The sequence below is a fragment of the Malaclemys terrapin genome, chromosome 24, assembly GCF_027887155.1.
Source record: "Malaclemys terrapin pileata isolate rMalTer1 chromosome 24, rMalTer1.hap1, whole genome shotgun sequence".
NCBI classification, from domain to species: domain Eukaryota; kingdom Metazoa; phylum Chordata; order Testudines; family Emydidae; genus Malaclemys; species Malaclemys terrapin.
This window is the reverse complement of record NC_071528.1, coordinates 14,990,218-15,011,339: the sequence shown is the minus strand read 5'-3', so window position 1 is coordinate 15,011,339 and position 21,122 is coordinate 14,990,218. Positions and strand designations below refer to the sequence as shown.

Here is a 21,122-nt window from a genome sequence, read left to right as displayed (position 1 = left end):
TCACTCCCTCGCGTTCTTCAGTGCAGTCCATCTTGGACTACTTACTGCAACTCCAGACCTGGGGTCTGGTGCATTCTTCCATTAGAGTGCACCTTGCAGCTATTTCCACGTTCCACCAGCCGATCCAAGGTCAGACAGTCTTTTCTCATGACATGACTGTCAGTTTCCTGCGGGGCCTCGAGAGGCTTTACCCGCAGGGCTGGGCCCCTATCCCGCGGTGGGAACCTTAACCTGGTCCTCTCCAGGCTCACTTGCCTGCCTTTTGAGCCGCTGGGCTCTTGCTCCCTCTCCTACTTGTCCTGAAAGGTTGCTTTCCTGGTGGTGGTGACGTTGGCAAGAGTAGTCTGAGATTAAGGTCTTGACCTCAGAACTGTTTTACAGTGTTTTTATAAGGACAAGGTTCAGCTACGGCCTCACCCAGCTTTCCTGCCAAAGGTAGTATCTTCCTTCCACATGAGCCAGGACGTGTTCCTGCCTGTGTTCTGTCCCCAAGCCGCAGAAGACTGCTGAGGAGAGGCATCTGCACGCACTGGATGTCCGGAGAATCTTGGCTTTTTACTTGGAGCATACCAAGCCTTTCTGTACATCAACCCAGCTCCACATGTTTACGTCTCATTATGCCATCAATCAGCAAGCCAGAGACAACGCTGGTTTCGGCAGAGCTGTATTACAATCTGCACAGCCGTGAACTCCTACACAACTCCACGGGAACTGCTGGGAGTCACCTAATGTGGAATGGACATGAGCAAGCACTCGAAGAAAAGACCATTACCTGTCCGTAATTGGTGGTCTTCAAGATGTTTTGCTCATGTCCGTTCCATGACCCGCCCTCCTTCCCCACTGAGGGTCGCGGGAGCCAGCAGCGTCCTTTATACTGCACTATGTGGACGCCAGAGCCGCTCCCCTACGGATACTGCTGAGGGAAAAACTTCCGGCACTGGTGCATGTGGCGAGCACACACGCCTAATGTGGAATGGACATGAGCAACGCATTTCAAAGAACACCAGTTACAGAAAGGTAACTGTCTTTTTTGGCAGCATGGGTGGAGGCTATGCTATTGTTTCAGTAAAAGACCACCTATTAAATCTGCTGCCACCCTTGCTGAGAGATGTTATACACTTGGTATCTGAAATCCCTAATCCTAACACCAATGGGTTAATCTATCTGATCAGCTATATTTTACTAAAGACTCGTTTCAGCTCAAGTTCTTAATTCGCTTGGCAAATGGCCTCTGCTGGACATCCCAAGCCAGGAAGTTTTATAGGCTGTTAGCATCTGTCCAATCAGAAAGCTGTACAGTGCAGTGGAAAGAATGGTACTGTAGTCTGCTGTTACATTATGCCGCACAGTGATCTGTCTCGGTCCTTTTTGGCTGGTGTGATTAAATAACAATGTTCTTGTATGACTGTTAGAGTTCAGGTCTCTGAATCCAGCACATACTAAGATGTAGCACATCAAAACAACTAATGACACTTCTGTCACTTCGAGGCATTGTTTGGAATTTTAGGGTGAGATGAAACTAAGCATAACATTGTATCTGCACCTGGAGAAAGTGTTCCTGTAGGTTTGGATATAAATTGGGCGTGCTTATGGGCATTTAGGCTGCTGAGACATTTAACTTGCTAAGTAATAGGGCACCGACTTGTGGTGTTAATAGAATATTGTGCTGTAAAATCTTTAAATGCAAATGCTTTTCTTGTACATGCTGTGTTGCAGTGACTTGTATGTGTAGTGCACCTTTAGTCCTGCTTCAGTAGGACTTTGATAAATAAAATTGTAACTTGGGTGGGGGATAATAATCTAGAAACATTTGTAGTAGGGGAGGGATAAGGAAAGCAACCTGATGAAATGATGGTCATTGAATACTCCTACAGGCTGAAGAGTTTTTAGACCTTTTGGCATTCAAAGGCCTTTTGGCAGTCAGCAAATGGGATGGTTTCAGATTAGCCCTGGGAGATAGGCCCTTTCCCCTCTAGGTCATTGGTTTGCTTGCGGTGTTGGTCACCAGTGACTGAAAGTCTTTGCCATCTGCCTTGTGAATGAATTTGCTGACTCAACACAGTTCCTAATGGGAGGGTATCCCCATTGTACAAACTACCACCATGTTTGGCACATCTTTTGGCAGTCTCAACAGAGGCACAAACGATTTAAGACAGGGGGCTTCCAAACTTTTTGCTGGTACAACTCCATTTTAATGAAGTATTTCCTTCCGGGGCCCCAGACTGCATTGAGGATACAGTTTTGAAGAACAAAATAGCATCCTCTGCCCAGCATGACCTTGCACACACCATACATGTGAGGTTGTGCTGCATGAAATTAACTCTACAAAATGGCGTCCTCCGCACATTGTGATCTCTTGCATATGGTGCATGCAAGGTCATGCCATGCGAAGCAAAATGGCGTATGCCACATGTTAGGGATCACGTGACCCCATCTGCTGATGGTGGTGCGATCTGCATTTGTGATTGCGACCCAGTTTGATAACCACTGATTTAAGGCCTGTTTCTACTCCTCATTATGGCTATTTATCGAGTAATCATGGTTGTCATCATCTTATGCTTACAATCTTCAGATGGAAATTGGAATCTGAGAGTGAACTCTGGTCTTGCATTGGATACTTAACACTTTCTTCACACGTGAGGCATTCGGGTTAATCGTAAAAAAAGTAATATTCTTTGCAATGGGGAGAAGTTAAATGGCCTTGCTTTCTTTTGATTTACAGTGATCTAAAGAGAGAAAAGAGAGTCCCCTCGCCTGATATTATAGTGTTATCAGACAATGAACCTTCGAGCCCTAGAATGAATGGTTTAACAAAAATAGCATTAAGAGAGACCAACACAGAGGCACTCATGGTGAGTCCACGTTTTTTGATACACTCTAGGCTTTGTTACTTAGAAATATTGAAACCGGCACTAATTATTCTGAGTTGCAGTTGAGACTACAGGATGTAAGATTCAGCAGCTGTGTTCACCTTTTTCATATATCCGCTTCATGCAGTTTGAGCTCCTGGGGCTGAGGCTGTATTAAGGGCTGAAGTCAGTCTGTCTGGTTGGGTTTCTACTCCTAACATCCTCTCTTGCCCTGCCCCCATACTTTTTCAGAGAAATATATGAAAACTTGTTAGCCACCCATTCAGTATTTAAAATAGCACAGTATTCCCTTTTCAGAAGGAGAAACTTTTTGTTTAAAGCAAAACGAGCTGTTAATTTTCCCAGTTTAGTAAAGGATGAATTTTAAACCCTGCTTTTGGTTGGAGTTCTTTCTCAGCACTTAGTTTTTAGGTCCATACATTCCAGGTGAATGCTGTTAGTCCCACTGAGTTATTCTGCTGCAGGCTGTTGTTACTTGTAGTTTATCATCTTCTTCTTTTTCCTTTCTACCCCACCCCCAAATACCTTAACTGGCCTTACAGAAGAGCAGCCCAGAGGAGCGCGAGAGAATGATTAAACAGCTAAAAGAAGAGTTACGATTAGAAGAAGCAAAACTTGTTTTATTGAAAAAGCTGCGGCAGAGTCAAATACAGAAAGAGACCACTACTCAGAAGGTATTGATTGCCCCACAGACGCTTAACAACTGGTGTTTTTTGGTTTCTAAATGCTGCCAGCATGGTTGATGCCATAATTTTGTGGTACCCTGTATAACTCTCAAATCAAAATGTACTGTAACACTTCAGAATCTCTCTTTCACAGAAAAAGCCATTTTCTCTGAACATTAAGTGAATTTCCTTGTTTCTCAAAACAATCCAGTCTGGCAGTCCAACAATAAAAGTATAAAGGCCTTTTAAAATCTATTCTTCCTCTCTACAAAATGGGTAGTATATACAGAGAATGCACTTTAAAAGTTCATTCTAGTTCCAGTGGTATTCCCCATTTTAAATACAGAAGTCATCTTATGGAATCTTTGTATTAACCTTTTCAAAGATGGTACCCTTTCCACTGACTTTGAATATGCATTTGTAGTGTAAGAGCTTTGCAGTATAGCCCTTCTTAAAATTATATACAATAGTTTACCAGAACTTTGCTATTGAATATATGGCTCTTCCAAAGTGCATCATGCCCTCTTCATCTTCATGTTTTCGTTGTTTTTAGTTTTCCTGATAAAACACTGTAAAACTGTCCATCATTAATCAGTTTTATGCTTTTTAGTTTGAAGACATTTTGACAGTTTAAAATTCTGTGTGAGTATTGTGTACTTAAAATCATTTAAAAAAAACAAAAAAAAAAAAATCCGAATCCTTAATAGAATATTTTTTCCAGCAAAGACTTTTGAAAGGTATTAACATCTAAGAGTCACAAACGCACAGAACCAGTAGTCAAGTGCTGTATCCCTTACGCTGCTTTAGATGTTACTGATAACCCCATGCAAGGGAAACTCAAAATTCTGAATTCTAGTCTTGGCAGATGAATAATTGAAAGTCCTTTTCCTGTTTAACGTTACTTTAAAATGTTTGTGACTTTATGGATCTTAACAGTTTTTGTACATATTTATATTAAAAGCATTTCAGTTCACGTTGGAGGTGGGTAAGGAGAAATGTTTTATTTCCCTGACTTTCTGTGAAATTTTCTTTTGGAGTCCTTTGTTTTTAAACTCTGGTTTTGGTTACTGAAATCAATTCGATGTGTTGGGTACATGCATTACATAATCTGCTACTGAACACTGATGAAGTGGACTTTGGATATTGAATTGACTAAGTAGAATGGAACAACACCTTTTAGAATGCTTTCTTAATATCCCGATTAGTTTTCGGGTAACAGTCCTTAACAATTAATGAAGTTTGTCCATGCATTGGGTACTGAATTAGGTTGTATATTGAGACCTATTTAATTTTTAAATAGCTCATTTTAAAATGTATTGTAAATTACTAAACTGTTGCTTTATATAATTGCTTTGAATGCCTTCATAAAGGTATATAATTTATATAAGAGTAAGAATGAATGAATCTCTTATCTATACTTGAATACTAATTTGTGGATTTTAAACATGCCAGTTAGACTGTGTGTGAGAGAGAGAGAGAATCACTATATTGCAATAATCTCTCATTGAGTTATAAGGAGGCAAATATTTTTATTTTCCTTAATTGCTGCAATTCTGCTCACAACCTCTCATGGGTCTGTCTTTCTGGTTTTTCTCTTGTAGCCTCCTGGTTCCTCTGGGAGTGCTGTGGCCACCCCTCCCCCATTGGTGCGGGGAACACAGAATGTTCCTGCTGGCAAGCCATCCCTTCAGGTTAGCATGGGGGCCTCATATGTTGCCAGTTTGGGGCATGCAGAGGAGATGAAGGTGCATAGTAATAGGAAGGATAATCTTCAATATAGATCTAGCAAAGTTGCTCCATGCGGGCAGGGGACTGGACTCGATGACCTCTCGAGGTCCCTTCCAGTCCTATAATCTATGAATCTATGAATATTGCCGGGCGGAGAAGTAGTAATATGTTGATGACCTCTCTCCCACTTCTAATTTCAATAAACATGCCAGCCAAGTTGGAAATTCATTATCTGCCACTGTACAAGTTTCACATTAAGAACAGTTCTAGCACAAAAAAGCATCCTGCAAGTTTTATTTCATAGGACTGGATGTCTACAGTCTGGTTAGTTGTCACAAAAACAGTTTGGTTCCAAGTGGATTTTTTTATATTGATTAAACCAGCACTAACCCCCATGAATCCAGTCACAATAAGCTTTTAAGACGGGGAGTGGGGGAGAATAAGAACCCCTACAATCTTATCCTCCAGTGGCTGATTTTTAGTCCAATTCCAAATGCACTTGCCTGACTGGTACATAAGAGGTACCGAAAAGGCCTTTGGCCAAAGAGCACACTGCTTAATTTTGCTGTGAAACTATCCTACCATCATAAGCAAGTTTCAGGGCACTAGAATAAAATTATCAACTCAAAGGTTGACAGATTCTTTATCTCTACTGCACAGAGATAGCTGCCTCACTAAAGACAGCACTTTAAGAGGAACTTGCCCCCACAAATGAAATTTTCAAGTAACAGAGTGGAAACTTTTTCAATGGTGGAAGGCATATAGTCTAGTGGTCAGAGCGGGGAAATGGGAGTCAGGACTCCTGGGTTCTGTTGCTGTTCTCTCTCTTACTTGCTATACAAGTTTTGGGCAAGTTACTTTACCTCTCTGTATCTGTTTACCTAACTGTAAAATTGCAGTAATTCCTGGATTTTGTGAAGTTTGTTTAATGTTTGTAAAGCATTTCTGAAATTCTTGAATGAAAAGCACAATACAAGTGAACATTAGCTTCCCCTACGCCCTTCAAAGTCGTAAGTTGTATTACTACAAACAGTGAAAGGGGAAGCTCCAGTGCTTTTGTGAGAACCTTAACTCATGAACAGTGGCCAATTTTTGGCTTCTCTAAGTGAAGATACCTAGATGTCTAAAGCTGCATTTCTATAGTAAAAGAAGTTATCCACCCTAGAATAGATCCCCCATTATAACTGAAATCTTCGGTTTTCTCACCGAAGCAGTTTTGAATGAGCCTCTGTGCCCTTACATTCAGTGTAAGATCTGAGACTCACCTGTAGCATTCCCTCAATACCAATACCAAGAACAGCTCAGCAGATAGACTGACCGATTAAGGCAAGTAAAGAGGAGAGGGAGGAAGTAGAAAGAAAAGAAAAATCTCTTTGGGTATTCACAAGGAAGGTGTGGCAGTGCAGTCTTTAAAAATGACATAGGCATACAAACAGTCAAATACAACTGTGAGAAACTAAATATAAACCTCTATATAGATGAGCATGTTCTGTTTTCTAAAAATAAATTTTAAAAGTAAATGCTCCTCTGTTTTGTAGACCTCTTCTTCACGTATACCAGGCACTGTTATTCCCCCTCCATTGGTCCGTGGAGGGCAACAAGCATCTTCAAAATTGGGATCTCAGCAGAATACGCAGATAGTAATGCCACCTCTTGTCAGAGGAGCCCAGGTAAGAGTTGGTGTGGTTGTAGATCTCCCTCACTGCATCAGGTGTGTTCTTTCCATTCCCCTCAGGGCTTAGGGGATTGTCTCACTAATTCTTTCCACTTTTACATTTCAACTTCAAGGCTCTGAGTCATAATCGCCATTCCCCTTACCCAAGAGGGTTGGATGTGGTTCTCGTAGGACCCTCTCCTTAATAGACTGGATGCATTACTGTTGAGTGATGCAAGATCCTTCCAATCTGTGCTGATTAAATGCACTCTCTCACTCCTAACTGATGAGGACTAATCTAGGTCTCCTATGGTGATGCAGAGCACTACCATTGGGCCAGCTTTACCCAGCAGGACAATGTAGAAGACTTAATCCTACTGTGTGTTTGGTTCTTAAACATTTTTCTCCTTCGTTTTCCTGTTTTATCAATTTCACCTCTGATGTATGTTTTAATCTCTCTCAATGCCTTCATTGTCAAATTGACTAATGGGCTGCTGGAATGAGGTAGCAAACTGGAGAACTGAAAATGCTGTGAAGGTGTCTTGTTCTTAAGTCCATTTGTCTTCTATGAGGGGAAAGTAGTGGTTGCACCAAAGGAGCAAGGTAGGGAGCGGAGAGAGTTACCTCCAGTGGATCTTATTGAATATACTGTGATCACTGTGTGATACGGGGAAATATTTATCTAGCTCAGTGGAGATTTATTTTGCAATTGGGGGACTACTTTTTTTTAAATAAACCATCTGTGCCTGCTGGATGGCTAATCTTAAAGTCGGTATGGCACATGGGATTTAGTTTCCTTTCAGTCCTGATTAATATGCCAAAAACTCGTTAACTCTAAAGTAGACTAGCTGCACTAATAATCTTAAAATGAAACAGACTATTAGGAGCTATCCAGGTTGGAAAGGAACTGTTAACTTCAGACCATTGTTTATCAAGGCCAAAATGGTTAAATTTTTGGCTTAAGATTTGAAGTCAAGTATCTTTTCTAATGTTGCATTCTATGTTGCTTCTCTTGGAATGCATTTACAGTCAAAATGAAGCTGCGGATTTTGACAATGATGTTAATGTTGTTGCGTGGTTTTTTTGTTTTGTTTTGTTTTGTTCCCTGATTTGCATCATTTCCATCACATCATTTCATCCTACTCCACCTCCCACCCACTGTTTTTCCACCTTCTCTAACACTCTCCATCCCATCCTTCATGGAACCATTGCATCAGCCCATCTCTGTTTCTCCCCAGCAAATCCACAACATCCGACAGCACTCCAGCACGGGGCCACCTCCACTGCTTCTGGCACCACGGGCATCCGTCCCCAGTGTACAGATTCAGGGACAGAGAATTATACAACAGGGTTTAATCCGCATTGCCAATGTTCCCAATACCAGCCTGCTTGTCAATATACCACAGGTGAGATCCAAAAGATACAGAACACTATTCACTTCTGTTCTTTTGAGACTAAATACAGTTACTGATTTGTCCAGTTGCTACATCTCATTACTCTTGTTTGCAGTCTTCTCTCTTAACTGATGTAACTGGTTATTTCTGTTACTACTCCGCTCTTTGTTCTTTGCTTGCAGGCAGTTCTTTATCTTTATTCAGTGTTTGCAAAAGCTCTAGATAATGTATGCACATATGAGGGAAAAGAGCAGTCCATATGAATTTGTTCGTACCCAATAAAAATCTCTTAATTTAAGTTAGTTAATTTAAAATGCATTTAACTTTTGACACTGTAAATTTGAATTGACTTTTTTGTATTGTCTGTGAGAAGACAGAGGAAATGTGTAACATCCTGGGATATGACCAAACAAGACTTGGAAGGAATATAAATATTGTGGACAAATTTTGGGCCTCAGCTCCTATACTGGGCATGTTTAGTTGGAAACGTTCCCCAGAATCCATTTTAGTTTCTCTTCTCTCCTTCCTCCTACCCCCTTCTCTCTTCTAAGGAAGCATTTTCTCACATAAATAAAATAACCGCTATTTAAGCAGAATGCAAAATGCATGCATTTCTGTTAGTGAACCAGTGAAGGAGACAAAAGCAAACTGACTTATGATTCATAATTTATCCAGGGAAAAGTCAGCATTTATCAAATCAAAAAGGACAAAATATTAAGGGGAAGTACTGTAAATGGCCTTTTCAAGCTTCCACGAATGCATTACAAAAGGTGAATGAGCAAAAGTTAAGAACTCTGAAAAAGTACTTGATAGAGGACTAGATGCCTGGGAATGGAATGCCTAGCATTGGACCTCTAGGTGACCCATTGATATCAAGGGCACAAGTCATACCCTGATGTCTATTCTGTGGGCTATATGAAATTAGTTTTTTGGTGAAAGATGGCTTAGTCCAGTTCCAAATAGTTTTTGTGATGTGGACACTTGTCTACTATCACAATTGATATTAGGTGGCCTCCTTGTTGGTTATCTCAGAGAGGACAAGATTAGAATGGGCTATAGGGATTAAACTATCAAGACAGTTGTATTCTGATTAGTAACCATGCTTGCCTTTTCTTTAAGGCCTCACCTACTTCAATAAAAGGTACAACCGTGACATCAGCTCAGGCTAATGCTGCTACTACTACCAGTGTTGCTTCTATAGTGAACTCCAACGAGTCCCCAGCCAGTCGGCAAGCTGCTGCCAAACTTGCACTGCGCAAGCAGCTGGAGAAGACGCTCCTGGAGATCCCACCTCCTAAACCACCTGCACCAGAGATGAATTTCCTGCCAAGTGCAGCCAACAACGAATTTATTTACTTGGTTGGTTTGGAGGAAGTAGTGCAAAACTTGCTAGAAACTCAAGGTAAGCTAGTACCAGATACTGAAGGCTTATTTATTGAGGGCTTTAAAATATGCTAGACTCATTAATACAAGTGCATTAATTTCAAGTACTGTGACTTCTCTCACAGCATGAGTTAGAGTTGAGAGCATGCAACTTGGTATCAGTGACCGAACTAAGACTATGTGGATTTCTCCAAATTGCTTAATCTCTTCCTTAATTTCTTCATCTTAAAAATGGAAATAATACATACCTTCCTCAAATAGGTGATATTTTTGCACAGCACTTTTAAATGCAAAGTGCAGCAGAAGTACTCAATTTATTTCTTTTAATATTCTTGGTTTATGCGGTGGAGGGTGCCTCCTTAGCCTCGGGCAAAAGATGAGGCACTGGCCCTTCCTTATTGCCTAAGAAGAGTTGGAGTAGCAATGCCTTTTAATCACGGCTGTATCAGAAGAAATATTTTGGGTTCTCCCACAGTAGTTAGGTAAACTGAGAACAAAAATGTAATATTGGCTTCAGTAATCTCTCTGTGGCTTTCAAATTTGTGTTCTCTAACTCTGGGATTTCTAGAATCCCACTACCATCCTGGATTCTTGGGTGCTGGATACTGATTGTAAGAACTTTTCTCTAGAACAGCAGTTCTCAAACTGGTTCAGGACCCCAATGTGGGTCACAGTACCATTTTAATGGGGTCACCAGGGCTGGCTTAGACTTGCTGGGGCCTAAAAGCAAAGAGGATTTGCATTTCCAAATTAACCGAATTTGTGTAATTGAAAAAGCTTTAATTTGCTTCCTGGAGATGAAGGAAGTTGTCCTCCACGTTCAAAGTGACCTAGGTCTGATCATTTTGTTTTGCAATGGAGCTCTAAGTATGAGGCCTGTACTTAAGACTTGGCTAGACAACACCGATTTCTACCCAGGTAACCTCTGAACTTATAACCTTGAAGACCCATCGATCTGCCTCCTGTTTCTTTGGGAGGCTTTTTTTATTCAACCACCTATTCAGTTTCACATTGGGTCATTGACTCTGAGGGTTTGGGGCAGTGCCCGCATAGTAAAGTGAAAACCACCCCGAGAACAAACTCACTGCTCCAGTCGGTGGTAGCAGTGGACCCCACCATGGTGCCTCACCAGTTCGTTGTAAATTTGACCTGGAGGCAACCATCTCTTAAAACACAATAAGAAAGTGGTTCACTTTCCATTGGCTGTTCAGTCTTTGGCCTCAGAGTCTGCCAATAAGGCAGCAATTTATGGTGATTGATTTCATGTGGGGGCAGAGAGGTGACTTGAACACTTGTGACTACTAGAACTGTGCTTAAAGGTGACTCCCTTCACATTGATCTGATTTCAATTGGTTGCTTTATGCCAGAGTGAGGTCAGTATCCTCGAGGTGGAAAAACCCATATCTCTAGTCTAATCCAGAGCCATCAATCAAATCCACCCCCAAAATACAGCTGGCTTTCCTTGGGAACTGTGACCCTCTTACTGTTCCTTCCTCCGAGCAGGTTAGTCGTGCTAGTCACAAGTGGGTTATCGGTATGTGGTAGCAGGGCTCAGCTTCTGAAAGGTTCTTTTCCCTAAAGATCCATTGCCACGCCTCAGTAAAGTTTTTAAAAATATACTTTTTTAAATCTGTATTTGGGTATAAATAGCTTTCACCCTTACTAATAATTTTGTCTTACCTGATCCGTTCACTGACGTCACAATCCATCCTCCTCCTGGAAACCATTCTTTTGCTGTTAATGCTAGCTTGTGGTGACTTGGACAGGATGATGAGACATAAGGAAGTTCTTATGTAGACACACATTGGTAACCAAGAGAGATGGGAGAAGACATGCAGAAAACATTTGTTTTAAAGAGGTTTTGCTAATTACCAGTGTTTTAAAGAGTGAGGAAGGGAATACTTTTTTATAAGGCATTTACTTTGTATTATGAGACTTTATACAGGTCGTCATAGCTAACTTATGCATATAGTATAACCCCATTTACACCTCTACCCTGATATAACACTAATTCGGATAGAACGCGGTAAAGCAGTGCTTCGGGGGGGGGGGGGGGGGGGCTCTACCCGCTCCGGCAGATCAAAGCAAGTTCAATATAACGTGGTTTCACCTATAATGCGGTAAGATTTTTTTTTTTTGGCTCCCGAGGACAGCGTTATATCTGGGTAGAGGTGTAGTTAACTTCAAGTTAACTAAATATTGGTCCTGTCCATTTGATAGCAATGCTTCCCATCTAAACCCTGTGTTTTTTATGAAGGCTTCAGATGTCTGAAACCCTTCAGAAAATTGTGGTTGTACTATATGGGCTTTAAGAATCCTCCTACAAGTGTGTATATATAGTTCCTGTTCATTTGTTTGTTTAAAAATGGTCGTGCTTTATTTTGTGTGTTTTTTCCTTCACCCATGCATAATCTTTCATGATGCTCCTGTTAAGTTATTGTCAGATGTTTTTATATGTGGTTTAGTCAGTTGTTTGGATATTGAGAAAATGTTTAAATAACCTTAAATAGATGGTTTTCATGTCATAGACTTGACAGGTCCCTGTCTAGAATAGGTTAGACCTATTGCAACAAAGGATGACAATAATGGGGAGGGTAGGACCAAGATCATGATTTATATACACATTTTGGTAATTAAACTTTAAAAAAAAAAAAATGCTATACTAGTGTATTGGTGAACAGGGTCTAGAATGAAGACTGGAGTGTCCCTCAGATTTAAAAAAAAAAAGAGAGATGAAAGATGCATCCCCAACCGTGCAAAATAACCATGTGACTTTATAAATGTAGTTCTTATCCTTTCTCTCGCCTTTTATTTTTTTAATTATCATTAATTTTTGACATGACACAATAAGTAGACTTTAGTTTCCTTACAACAAGGACTATATTGCCTTTCAAGTGTCTAGTATACTTTGGGGCAGTTTAAAATAGTAATTTTTTGCTTGAGCGGTAGGAAAGGAGGGAGGGGACAAAGTGAGGAAAATTTACTTCACAGATAATGATTTAGAAACCATAAGCATAATGCCATAGTTGCTGGTCAGTAGTGACACTTTTAGGAGTCTGAATACAACTCCCATGGCTCTGGGATGGTGTGTGGCTCCACTATGTATTCTTTAGGTAGTCTGCTTTAGTAAGTAATCGCTTGTTGCCAAGATTCAGACTTGCTTGATGCACAGATAAAAATTGGTTAACGTTGTTAAGAGTAGTAAATGAAACTGTGTGAGAGGGTAAAATAGGAACATAAACCAACAAACACTTAGAGTGGTGGGAGCTTGAGAACAAAGACATAAGCCATTTTTAGAACCTGCAGTGGTGAGCTAACCTGGTTGCATTCCACAGGTAAAGTTTCAGTCACAGCCTCCTCTCAGGAGCCCTATATGTGTGCTCAATGTAAGACTGACTTCACTTGCCGCTGGAGGGAAGAGAAGAACGGAACCATCATGTGTGAAACCTGTATGACATCGAATCAGAAAAAGGCCCTCAAGGCTGAGCACACTAATCGACTGAAGGCTGCCTTTGTGAAAGCCTTGCAGCAAGAGCAGGAGATTGAGCAGCGGATACTGCAACAGACGGCTTCTCCTGTACAGACCAAGTCAGAACCTATAGTCCAGCATCATTCACTCAAGCAGGTAGGAATCCTTCAGTACTAAATTAGCCATTGCAGATAATCAAGCAAGGTGTCCGCAGCTTGTGCTCCTGCCATACGTTTTAAAAGGCCATGCACCTACTTTGCATCACACACAGGTGTGAAAGTTGATACAAGAAGAGCTTGTTGTATAAGCTCTGAAGTGTACTTTGAATTAAGTTTTTGGCTGTCCTGTTAATAATCCAGTGTGCTATGGGAAGAGGATCCTACGGTTGAGATGTGAGCTCTGCTCCTAAAGTAGCCGAGAACAAACACTTAATTCTGCAGAGGCATCATGGTGATCATGGGGAGAGACTTGCACGGTTTCAAAAACCTTCTCTGGCAGATTGAGGAGGAACACTGATGAATCTGAAGTCACATCCAGCTCTCATTAAGAAATAAGGGCATGATCCTGCATATTCAAAGGGGAAGGGTGCTGATAGGACTCCAGGGACGGAGAGAAGGTTTTTATCTAACTCTCTGGTTTGTTAAAACCACCTTCTAGTAGCCCCCAAACAGCATGTGTCCTTGACTGTAAGGCCAGTGGGAGGGCCCAGTGACAGAGGTCAGAGAGCCATTTCTGTAATGCTTGGAAGAGCTCCATTTGTAAATATTGACTGAAATGTTAAAGAACTCTTGATTGTTTAGGCAGGAGGTTGGGTATCAACAGGACACTTAAAAATGCTAATTTTAGTTAAAATATTTCAGACTGCTCTTCTCACCTTGTTTCAACTGAACTACTCCCACATAAACTCTAGACTCCCATGCTAAGGGGCACATTTGGGACAGCATTCTTTTAAAACCACCATCGAGTTCTCTGACATCCCATAACTTAGTACAGATCAGATACACTCCAGTGACCCTGTGCAGATTTGTAATATTCGCAATTAATGGAAGAATAAAAGAGCAGCAAAACTATTACAGGCAAAAACTTGTACAAAATAATAAACTGTTGACTAGCTCAGTTATGGCCTGATGATTTTAAGTAGTAATTACATAAATATCACTGGTAAAATGAATCCATTTGTTACTCTCAGGGTGTTGTTTTGGAAGGGGATGTGGCAAGAGGAGCAGAATAACTCTGCTCTGTGTGACACTGTAGAGCTCCAAAAAGAACTAGATAAGTTCATGGAGGATAGGTCCATCCATGGCTATTAGCCAAGATGGTCAGGGACACAACCCCATGCTCTGGGTGACCCTAAACTTTTGAGTGCCAGAATCTGGGACTGGATGATGGGATGGATCACTTGATGATTGATGTGTTCTGTTCATTCCCACTGAAGCATCTGGCACTGACCAGTTGGAAGACAGGATACAGAGCTAGATGGACCATTGGTCTTACTTAGTGTGGCCGTTCTTGCGCAGTTTGTAGCATTTAAGAATGTCTTTAAGTTTGGGTGTCTAGATTGAGGAAATTCTGTTTCAGTGCAAGTACATCAGTGTAGTTACACTTCTTCTAAAAATTTCCCTAATTTAGATCATCACAAATTTGATAGGAAACACTTAAAAACATAGTATAGAGAGATGCTGTGAGCTGTAAGATCTCGAAGTTAATGTGTAACTTGTGTCCATGCCAGAGGCTTGGGTTCAAATAGCAACTCAGAGTATAAACGAAAATGAGTCACTTGGTCGTCTTCTAATCCCAGTCCCCACTTGCACACCTCACAAAACCACCATGGAATTGGGAACGCTGCCAAGGAAGTCCAGAACTGGAGTAGCAAGGGATTGATGGTATAGGTCAGGCTTGCCGTCTGGTGGTGCTTCTGAGAGAGGAAGTGTACACAGTACTTACCTTCTTTGCTGTTTCCACTCAGTACAACTGCCTCACTTTTTTTATGTGCACTTCACTTTTAAAAGGTAAAAACAAGCTGTTGTTGACACTATGTTGTTGACCGCTAGTTTTTTATTTTGATTTAGAGATGATACAAAGTTTGTGGCCAGTATCAGGTGTGATAGGAGGAGGAAAGGAAGAAGAGAAATCCAGTAAAAGATTGTCATGACTAGTGTACTGAACACTTTGCAAGACACAAATTTGCGTTCCTGTGCCCTTCTAATTAATTCTTCTCTTGCACTAGACTTCTAGCCAGCTGTCTCGAGGTCCCCCAGGAAGCACCCGAGGAGTCTTGCATGCATTTAGTCAGTCACCCAAGTTGCAGAATGCATCAGCTGCAGCAGCACTTGGTAGTAGGCCAGGTAAGCATGCTGAGAGACCTGTCAGCAAGAGCAATGCTACTACCTGGAAGAAGACCCCCATCACTACAGGTAGACTTTTTCTTTGTGTTCTTTTCTTTGTAGTTTAGTTGCACTTTGTTGGCCAACAACCTTAATTCTTTGTTACTCTTTGGCACCTCCCTGCATAAAGGACAATGGCCTGTTGCTCCATTACCTCACGCTTGGTACAGTTGTTTACACCTGTCCAAAGTGGCTGTAAAGTCCTACTCTAGGAGAAGGGGTGTGTTTCACCCTAAGGTGTGTATGATTTTACAAGGTGCAGGGCAATGAACGTCAGGTCCTGGGTGTGCAGTTAATACTGTACTGTTAACATCAAGAATCATTTTGAAATAAACATCTGCCTCTACTGAAAGTGGGGAAAGAATAGATCTTTTGCCGTTGGAACAGCTACAAGACATACCTTTCAATGTGCTTCACAGCATCTTTAACTGTTCAACTAGCATTTTAACCTTTTAGGTTAAAGGATCAGAGGATCTCACTTCTGTTAAGTCTTCTGGTCTCTTCCTTGAAGCAATACTTGGAATCCCCAGGCAAGAGATGTAGCAGCAGCTTTGGTTTTTTCTGCCCAATACTGAAATATTTTTATGCCATTTCATGTAGAGTTGAGACGATACTCAGTTATGTGGTCAACTCCGATAGCTTGATGACAAGACTTTTAAACAATCTGGGAAGTTTTGCTACCACTTGTGCAGATGGTTGTGGAGACACTTTTTTCTGGGTAATGGTAGTAATATTTTGAGAGCCTCCATCCCCATAGTATCTTGGGGGCCAGTTACTGAGCTGTCTATTTTCCGCTGTTCTTGTCTCCGACTAAGCGTACTGCGACACTCGCTTCTTTCTCTTTTTATGTTTTGTCAGGTGGGGCTCTAGCTTTTGTCAACCCTAGTTTAGCTGTGCACAAGACTTCTTCAGCAGTAGACCGTCAACGTGAATATCTCCTGGATATGATTCCCCCACGATCCATCCCTCAATCTGCAACATGGAAATAATGCCGTGGAATGCCCAAGAGGAAGACTTACCCGTTTCTGCCATTCTTTTTTAATACCACAATACAGTGGAATCTGCTTTAAACCCAGCTGGACTTGCCCAAGCTTTGTAGGAAGCAAGAAGACTGCTCCTCATCCCATTGAGTGCTGCTGTCCTTGCTATGAGAAAAGACACCAAGAGAGTGGGAATAGACTCGAGCTCATTTGGCTATCCAATTCTTGTGATTGGCTGATGGTGAAGGCTGTCAGGAAGGGGGGAGAAATTCTTATTTTTTGGCTTTTGTGTATTTAGGTGTTTGGGGTTTTTTTGTGGTCACCAGCACAAAAGGAGGACTAAAAGGACCATCTGCCTTTGGTTTCTTTACTTTGAGCTAGCTAGTCACCAAGCATACAGTGTTCACTGGCAATCAAGGATGCACTTCTTTGTAAGCAAAGTGGAATATGAACCCAGTGATTGCAGATGCATTTAGCAGGTTGAATTCATGTTTGCTTCTCCTCTTTCCCCCACCCCAGAAAGGCAATCTACAATTTATAATAATGAGCTAATGATGATAAATAAGCGCAAACTCAAATTCCAGTTGGTCATGATTTCTAATGGACTGGTTGCTGCCCCAACAGTCCCAGCAGGTGGGAGGCAGTGTAGGCCTCTCACTTTCATTGGATTCTGTTGAATAGACTTTGTGGACACTTGATGGTCTAAACCCTGAAGTTCTGAACAATAAACAGTAGCCTGTTCAGTGTCTCTAATCTAGCACAGAGCAATCGGCCCAGAGACTTTTTTTAAAGTTAAACTTTTTTGTTCTTTTTTTGTTCTTTGGTGAAGTTGTATTCAAAAACTAAGAGCTCCAGAAGCTGTGTGTAATCAGGGAGGGTGAGAGGAGGGAGCAGAAGGATGAAAGGTAGGAGTCAGGCAACAGGTTCTTTCCTGTGTTATCAGTGGAGAAGCAGTCCTTCCTAGTCCATTCTTTAGTGGTGTAAAGGCAGTACTGCCTCACCCCGATCCCTAGAATTCCATTCTTCCATGCTCCCCTCGATCACATCGCTCCAGTATTTCAGTTTTGGTGGAGCTTTAGGTAACCCTGCTTTAAGGACAGGATTCCGTGTGGTTTTAATATATTTTGGGATTACACGGATACATTTAGAATCATTGGGTTTGGTTTTTTCACTTTATATTGGTTACAAGTGGCAGAAATACATACCTTGCTACTTGTATTGCATATTGGTACTAGAACTAGTGCTGATATGAATTCTTTTCAAAGTTATAATATATATATATATATATATATATAAATAAATAAATAGAGGAAGGGGGAGTTACTATCCAGTTTCTACTTTGAATCTGGTATTTGTTTTCTTAGCAGCTTCAGTTAGATCCTTAATTTAAAACAGTTACTATGTAGGGCATCCCTTTTCAGATCCACCTCTCACATTATGATAACCTTATTTTAACCCCTCTTCTGTTGTGTGAATATCAATATTTAGATACATTTTTTTAAACACCCAGTAGTGTAGATGACCTAGTTTTGCAGAATGGTATTTTTTGCTGTATAAAGCCCTAGAATTTCAGTTTTACTTTTTTTTGTTCTGAATGTATGAAGAACTGGATGAGGTGGGTGGTGGGTGTTTTTGTTTTTAATTTTCATTCCAAGGTGTGGGGTTCTTTGTTTTGAGGGGCGGGGAGAAAGAAAGAGTGCATATTATTTTGCACAGTATGAAAATATTTCAGTTCCTTGAATTTTTTTGTTCCTGACAAATCTGTTTTACACTCTCTCGAATACAGTTGTCTCTTTCTACTTAATGACCTGGGCCAAAGTGCGTTTCTGAGTTTAAATCTCACTTCTCAAATTACAATCTTGTGCCCACAAATGGCTTTTTGGAAACCTAGGGTATGAACAACTTCTAAGGTCAAAAAGTGTGCCCTTTCTAATGTTGGGCAGCTATAGTTTCATCCAGTGCTGCAGAAGGGGGATGGAAGAAGGGGAAGAAGCAATAAAGTTGCTTGTTAGAAACAATGTCAAAACTGTTTTGGAAAGTGCCAATATTGGAATAGCAGCATTTAAAACTTTAATTTCAGTAGAAAGGATAATGAGAACTCTTTTAAAGGCCAGAAAATTAAATAAAAATCAAAGCCTGCACATATTGCATCTTGCAGACTTTACCCTCCTCTGCCATATTGTATCAGCATAATTTTGGACTTTCTCTTTCCACTTAAACGTAAAAGTAATATACCGAGGCTAAATTATTTTAGGGGCACAGTGTAAAAGATTGATCAAAAACTCATTTTGCAGATATTATGGAGCATGGATCTAAAAACAATTTTGACATTGTTTTTTTAATCTATTCTTGGGATGTTGCAGGTAATTTAAAGATAATTATTGCATATGCTGTTTCTGAAAAGTTTTTGGCTAAAAATGCAGCAAGAAAAGATTCCAGTGGTGTACGTGGGTAGATGCCAGATTGGCTTACTCAGTCCATGTGTTCAGAGGTGTATATTCAGTTGACTGTGTGCTATACCTGGCCAGTTAAAACTCCATACACTATCTTTAGAATAACTCTTACAAGACTTGCAACAAATCTTTCCAAATAACTTCCATTTCTCCTCCTTACCTGCCCCTTCCAGCCCCCCACAATATATTGTGACTTAACCTTTTAAGTGGTTTGATTGTGGAGGAGGGGAGTTTTAGGCATGTTGTAAGAACAAAATCTTTAGTTTATTTTTACTACTGTCATGTTGGAATTCCTGCCACCAGAAGGGCTATTCCTTTTTCCTACAGATCTGCCCAATCCAATGCAGTCTGCTGACTCATTCATACGGGCCTGGAAAGAGGTATCCCACACCCCAGTCCTCTAAGTGAGGCATAATTCTACCTAAATCTCCCTCTCTGAGCAAGAGATGTATAATTTGACAGTGCAACATGCAAATTGGTCTCCTGTAGGTGGTACATATTGCAACATGCCCCATATTCCATTCCCCCAACCCTGCATTGCTTTGCTGCAATTGCCGCATGAGCTGGTTCGACATTGCTCAAATGCTGCTTGCTTCCCCCCTCTCCTGGGGAGAGGGTTAGAGCAGCGTTGGTTCTTGCAAGCCATATAACCTTTTTCTTGGAGACGTTGCAACTACGAGATTTTATAATACAGTAATAATGAGAATGACTAACTATTGTACTTAGATTTTAGCAACTTGTGAAATAAACCCCTGACTTTCATTTGAACCAGTGTTGAAATTTGGGAGCTGTGTGGTTTTTTAATTTTATTTTTTTATAACCTAATTTATTATCTGTTTGATTTTGGGCATTGAATAGATGACTGTTTTCTGCCCAGAAACGTGAAAAGTGGCCTGGCTGAACCTTTTATTTTTATAGTGTAGAAGATTTTGACAGCTTTCCAGTTCATGTAAAGTTTGACTTGCTAACTTTTTTGTATTTTAGGGATTCCTGTAAATGGCATTCCAGCTGTAATACTGAGGAGGGTTCTTTTTGGTTGATCTTAAATTCTGGATAGCTTTGTTTTGTTTTCTATAGATATTTTGATCATTGTTTTAGGAACCAGTCAGTTACCTCTTAATTATCAAATTTAGTTACCAAATTTTGTTTACTAAAAGAAAAAAGGATTTACCAAAGTACAGCTAAGAAAATGAAAATGGGGGACTCGTTTCGGAGCACAGTAGAAGGGAGAAGGCTTATACAGTGGTCGCATCAGAAACCCTATTTGGCTCATATGTCACTTTCCCCTTTTGTAAGGGGGGGGGGACACAGCTGTCATTTTTTTTAGAAAATATATAAATATATATATCTATATATAATGCAAAAAGACCTCAAGGAACCGCAGTAGTGTTCGTCTGCTTAAGGCAGAGTTACGCTGTATATTGCATTTAGCGAAATAACTTGCATTGTGCTTTTTTAAAAAAAATTTATAATCATTTAACAAAGAAACTGTAACAGAGTAACGTTACGCAAGCGCAGGGTATGTTTTTTTGTCACTCGTATTTATTGTGACTCTAAATCTTTGATAATAAAACAAAAATTAAAAAAAAATGTTCCCACTAAAGCCTGATAGTCAATTTCAATGGGAGAAGAACCTGAAATCAATAACTGTATATTGTATTGTGAGGGATTTTTAGTATTTGAATGACAATAAACAAATGGACAAACTGCTGTCTGCTTTGCTTTGCTTTTTTTAAGCTTGGTAGTCAAGTCGTTCTAAATTCTTTAGAGACCTGTTTCCCCAGAGATGTGCTTGTTGCACACCACTCTGATCAAAGTCCATGGGAGTTACATGTATGCATTTGAGAGCAGACTTTGGGCTTAAATGTTTTGGAGCTGTCTAGTTCAAGATGTTACACTGCAGGTCTGGCATGGCAGTTCTACCAGTGCTCTGCACTCGTCTGAGGGTTCTAAAAAGTTCATATTATTGGCTTTTTTTAAATACATGCAGATTTTTTTGATAGGTTTTTTTTCCCCCTCAAAAAAACATTTTATCTAAAGATAGCTACATTATAGCTCAGATCTCATCATGGAATAGAGATTATAAATTCTACTTCTATAGTATGGGACAATATATTTATATAATGTTTAAAAAAAATTTGT

General features: G+C 40.5%; 1 protein-coding gene across 11 annotated transcripts in view; it reads left to right on the top strand.

Moving 5' to 3' along the window:
* Positions 1-20,690, top strand: part of GATAD2A (GATA zinc finger domain containing 2A) — a 110,176-nt gene extending 89,486 nt beyond the window's left edge. For 5 of the 11 annotated variants that reach the window (XM_054013431.1, XM_054013434.1, XM_054013432.1 and 2 more), the window contains 9 exons: positions 2,723-2,852; positions 3,413-3,544; positions 5,137-5,226; positions 6,802-6,933; positions 8,135-8,323; positions 9,431-9,713; positions 13,030-13,319; positions 15,391-15,577; positions 16,406-20,690. In XM_054013431.1, the coding sequence (XP_053869406.1) occupies positions 2,723-2,852; positions 3,413-3,544; positions 5,137-5,226; positions 6,802-6,933; positions 8,135-8,323; positions 9,431-9,713; positions 13,030-13,319; positions 15,391-15,577; positions 16,406-16,536 (1,564 nt within the window). In that variant the 3' untranslated portion in view covers positions 16,537-20,690. The remainder of the gene's footprint in view (positions 1-2,722; positions 2,853-3,412; positions 3,545-5,136; positions 5,227-6,801; positions 6,934-8,134; positions 8,324-9,430; positions 9,714-13,029; positions 13,320-15,390; positions 15,578-16,405) is intronic. The other 6 variants (XM_054013436.1, XM_054013435.1, XM_054013437.1 and 3 more) reach the window with 4 other exon arrangements.
* Positions 20,691-21,122: the final 432 nt, after the last annotated feature.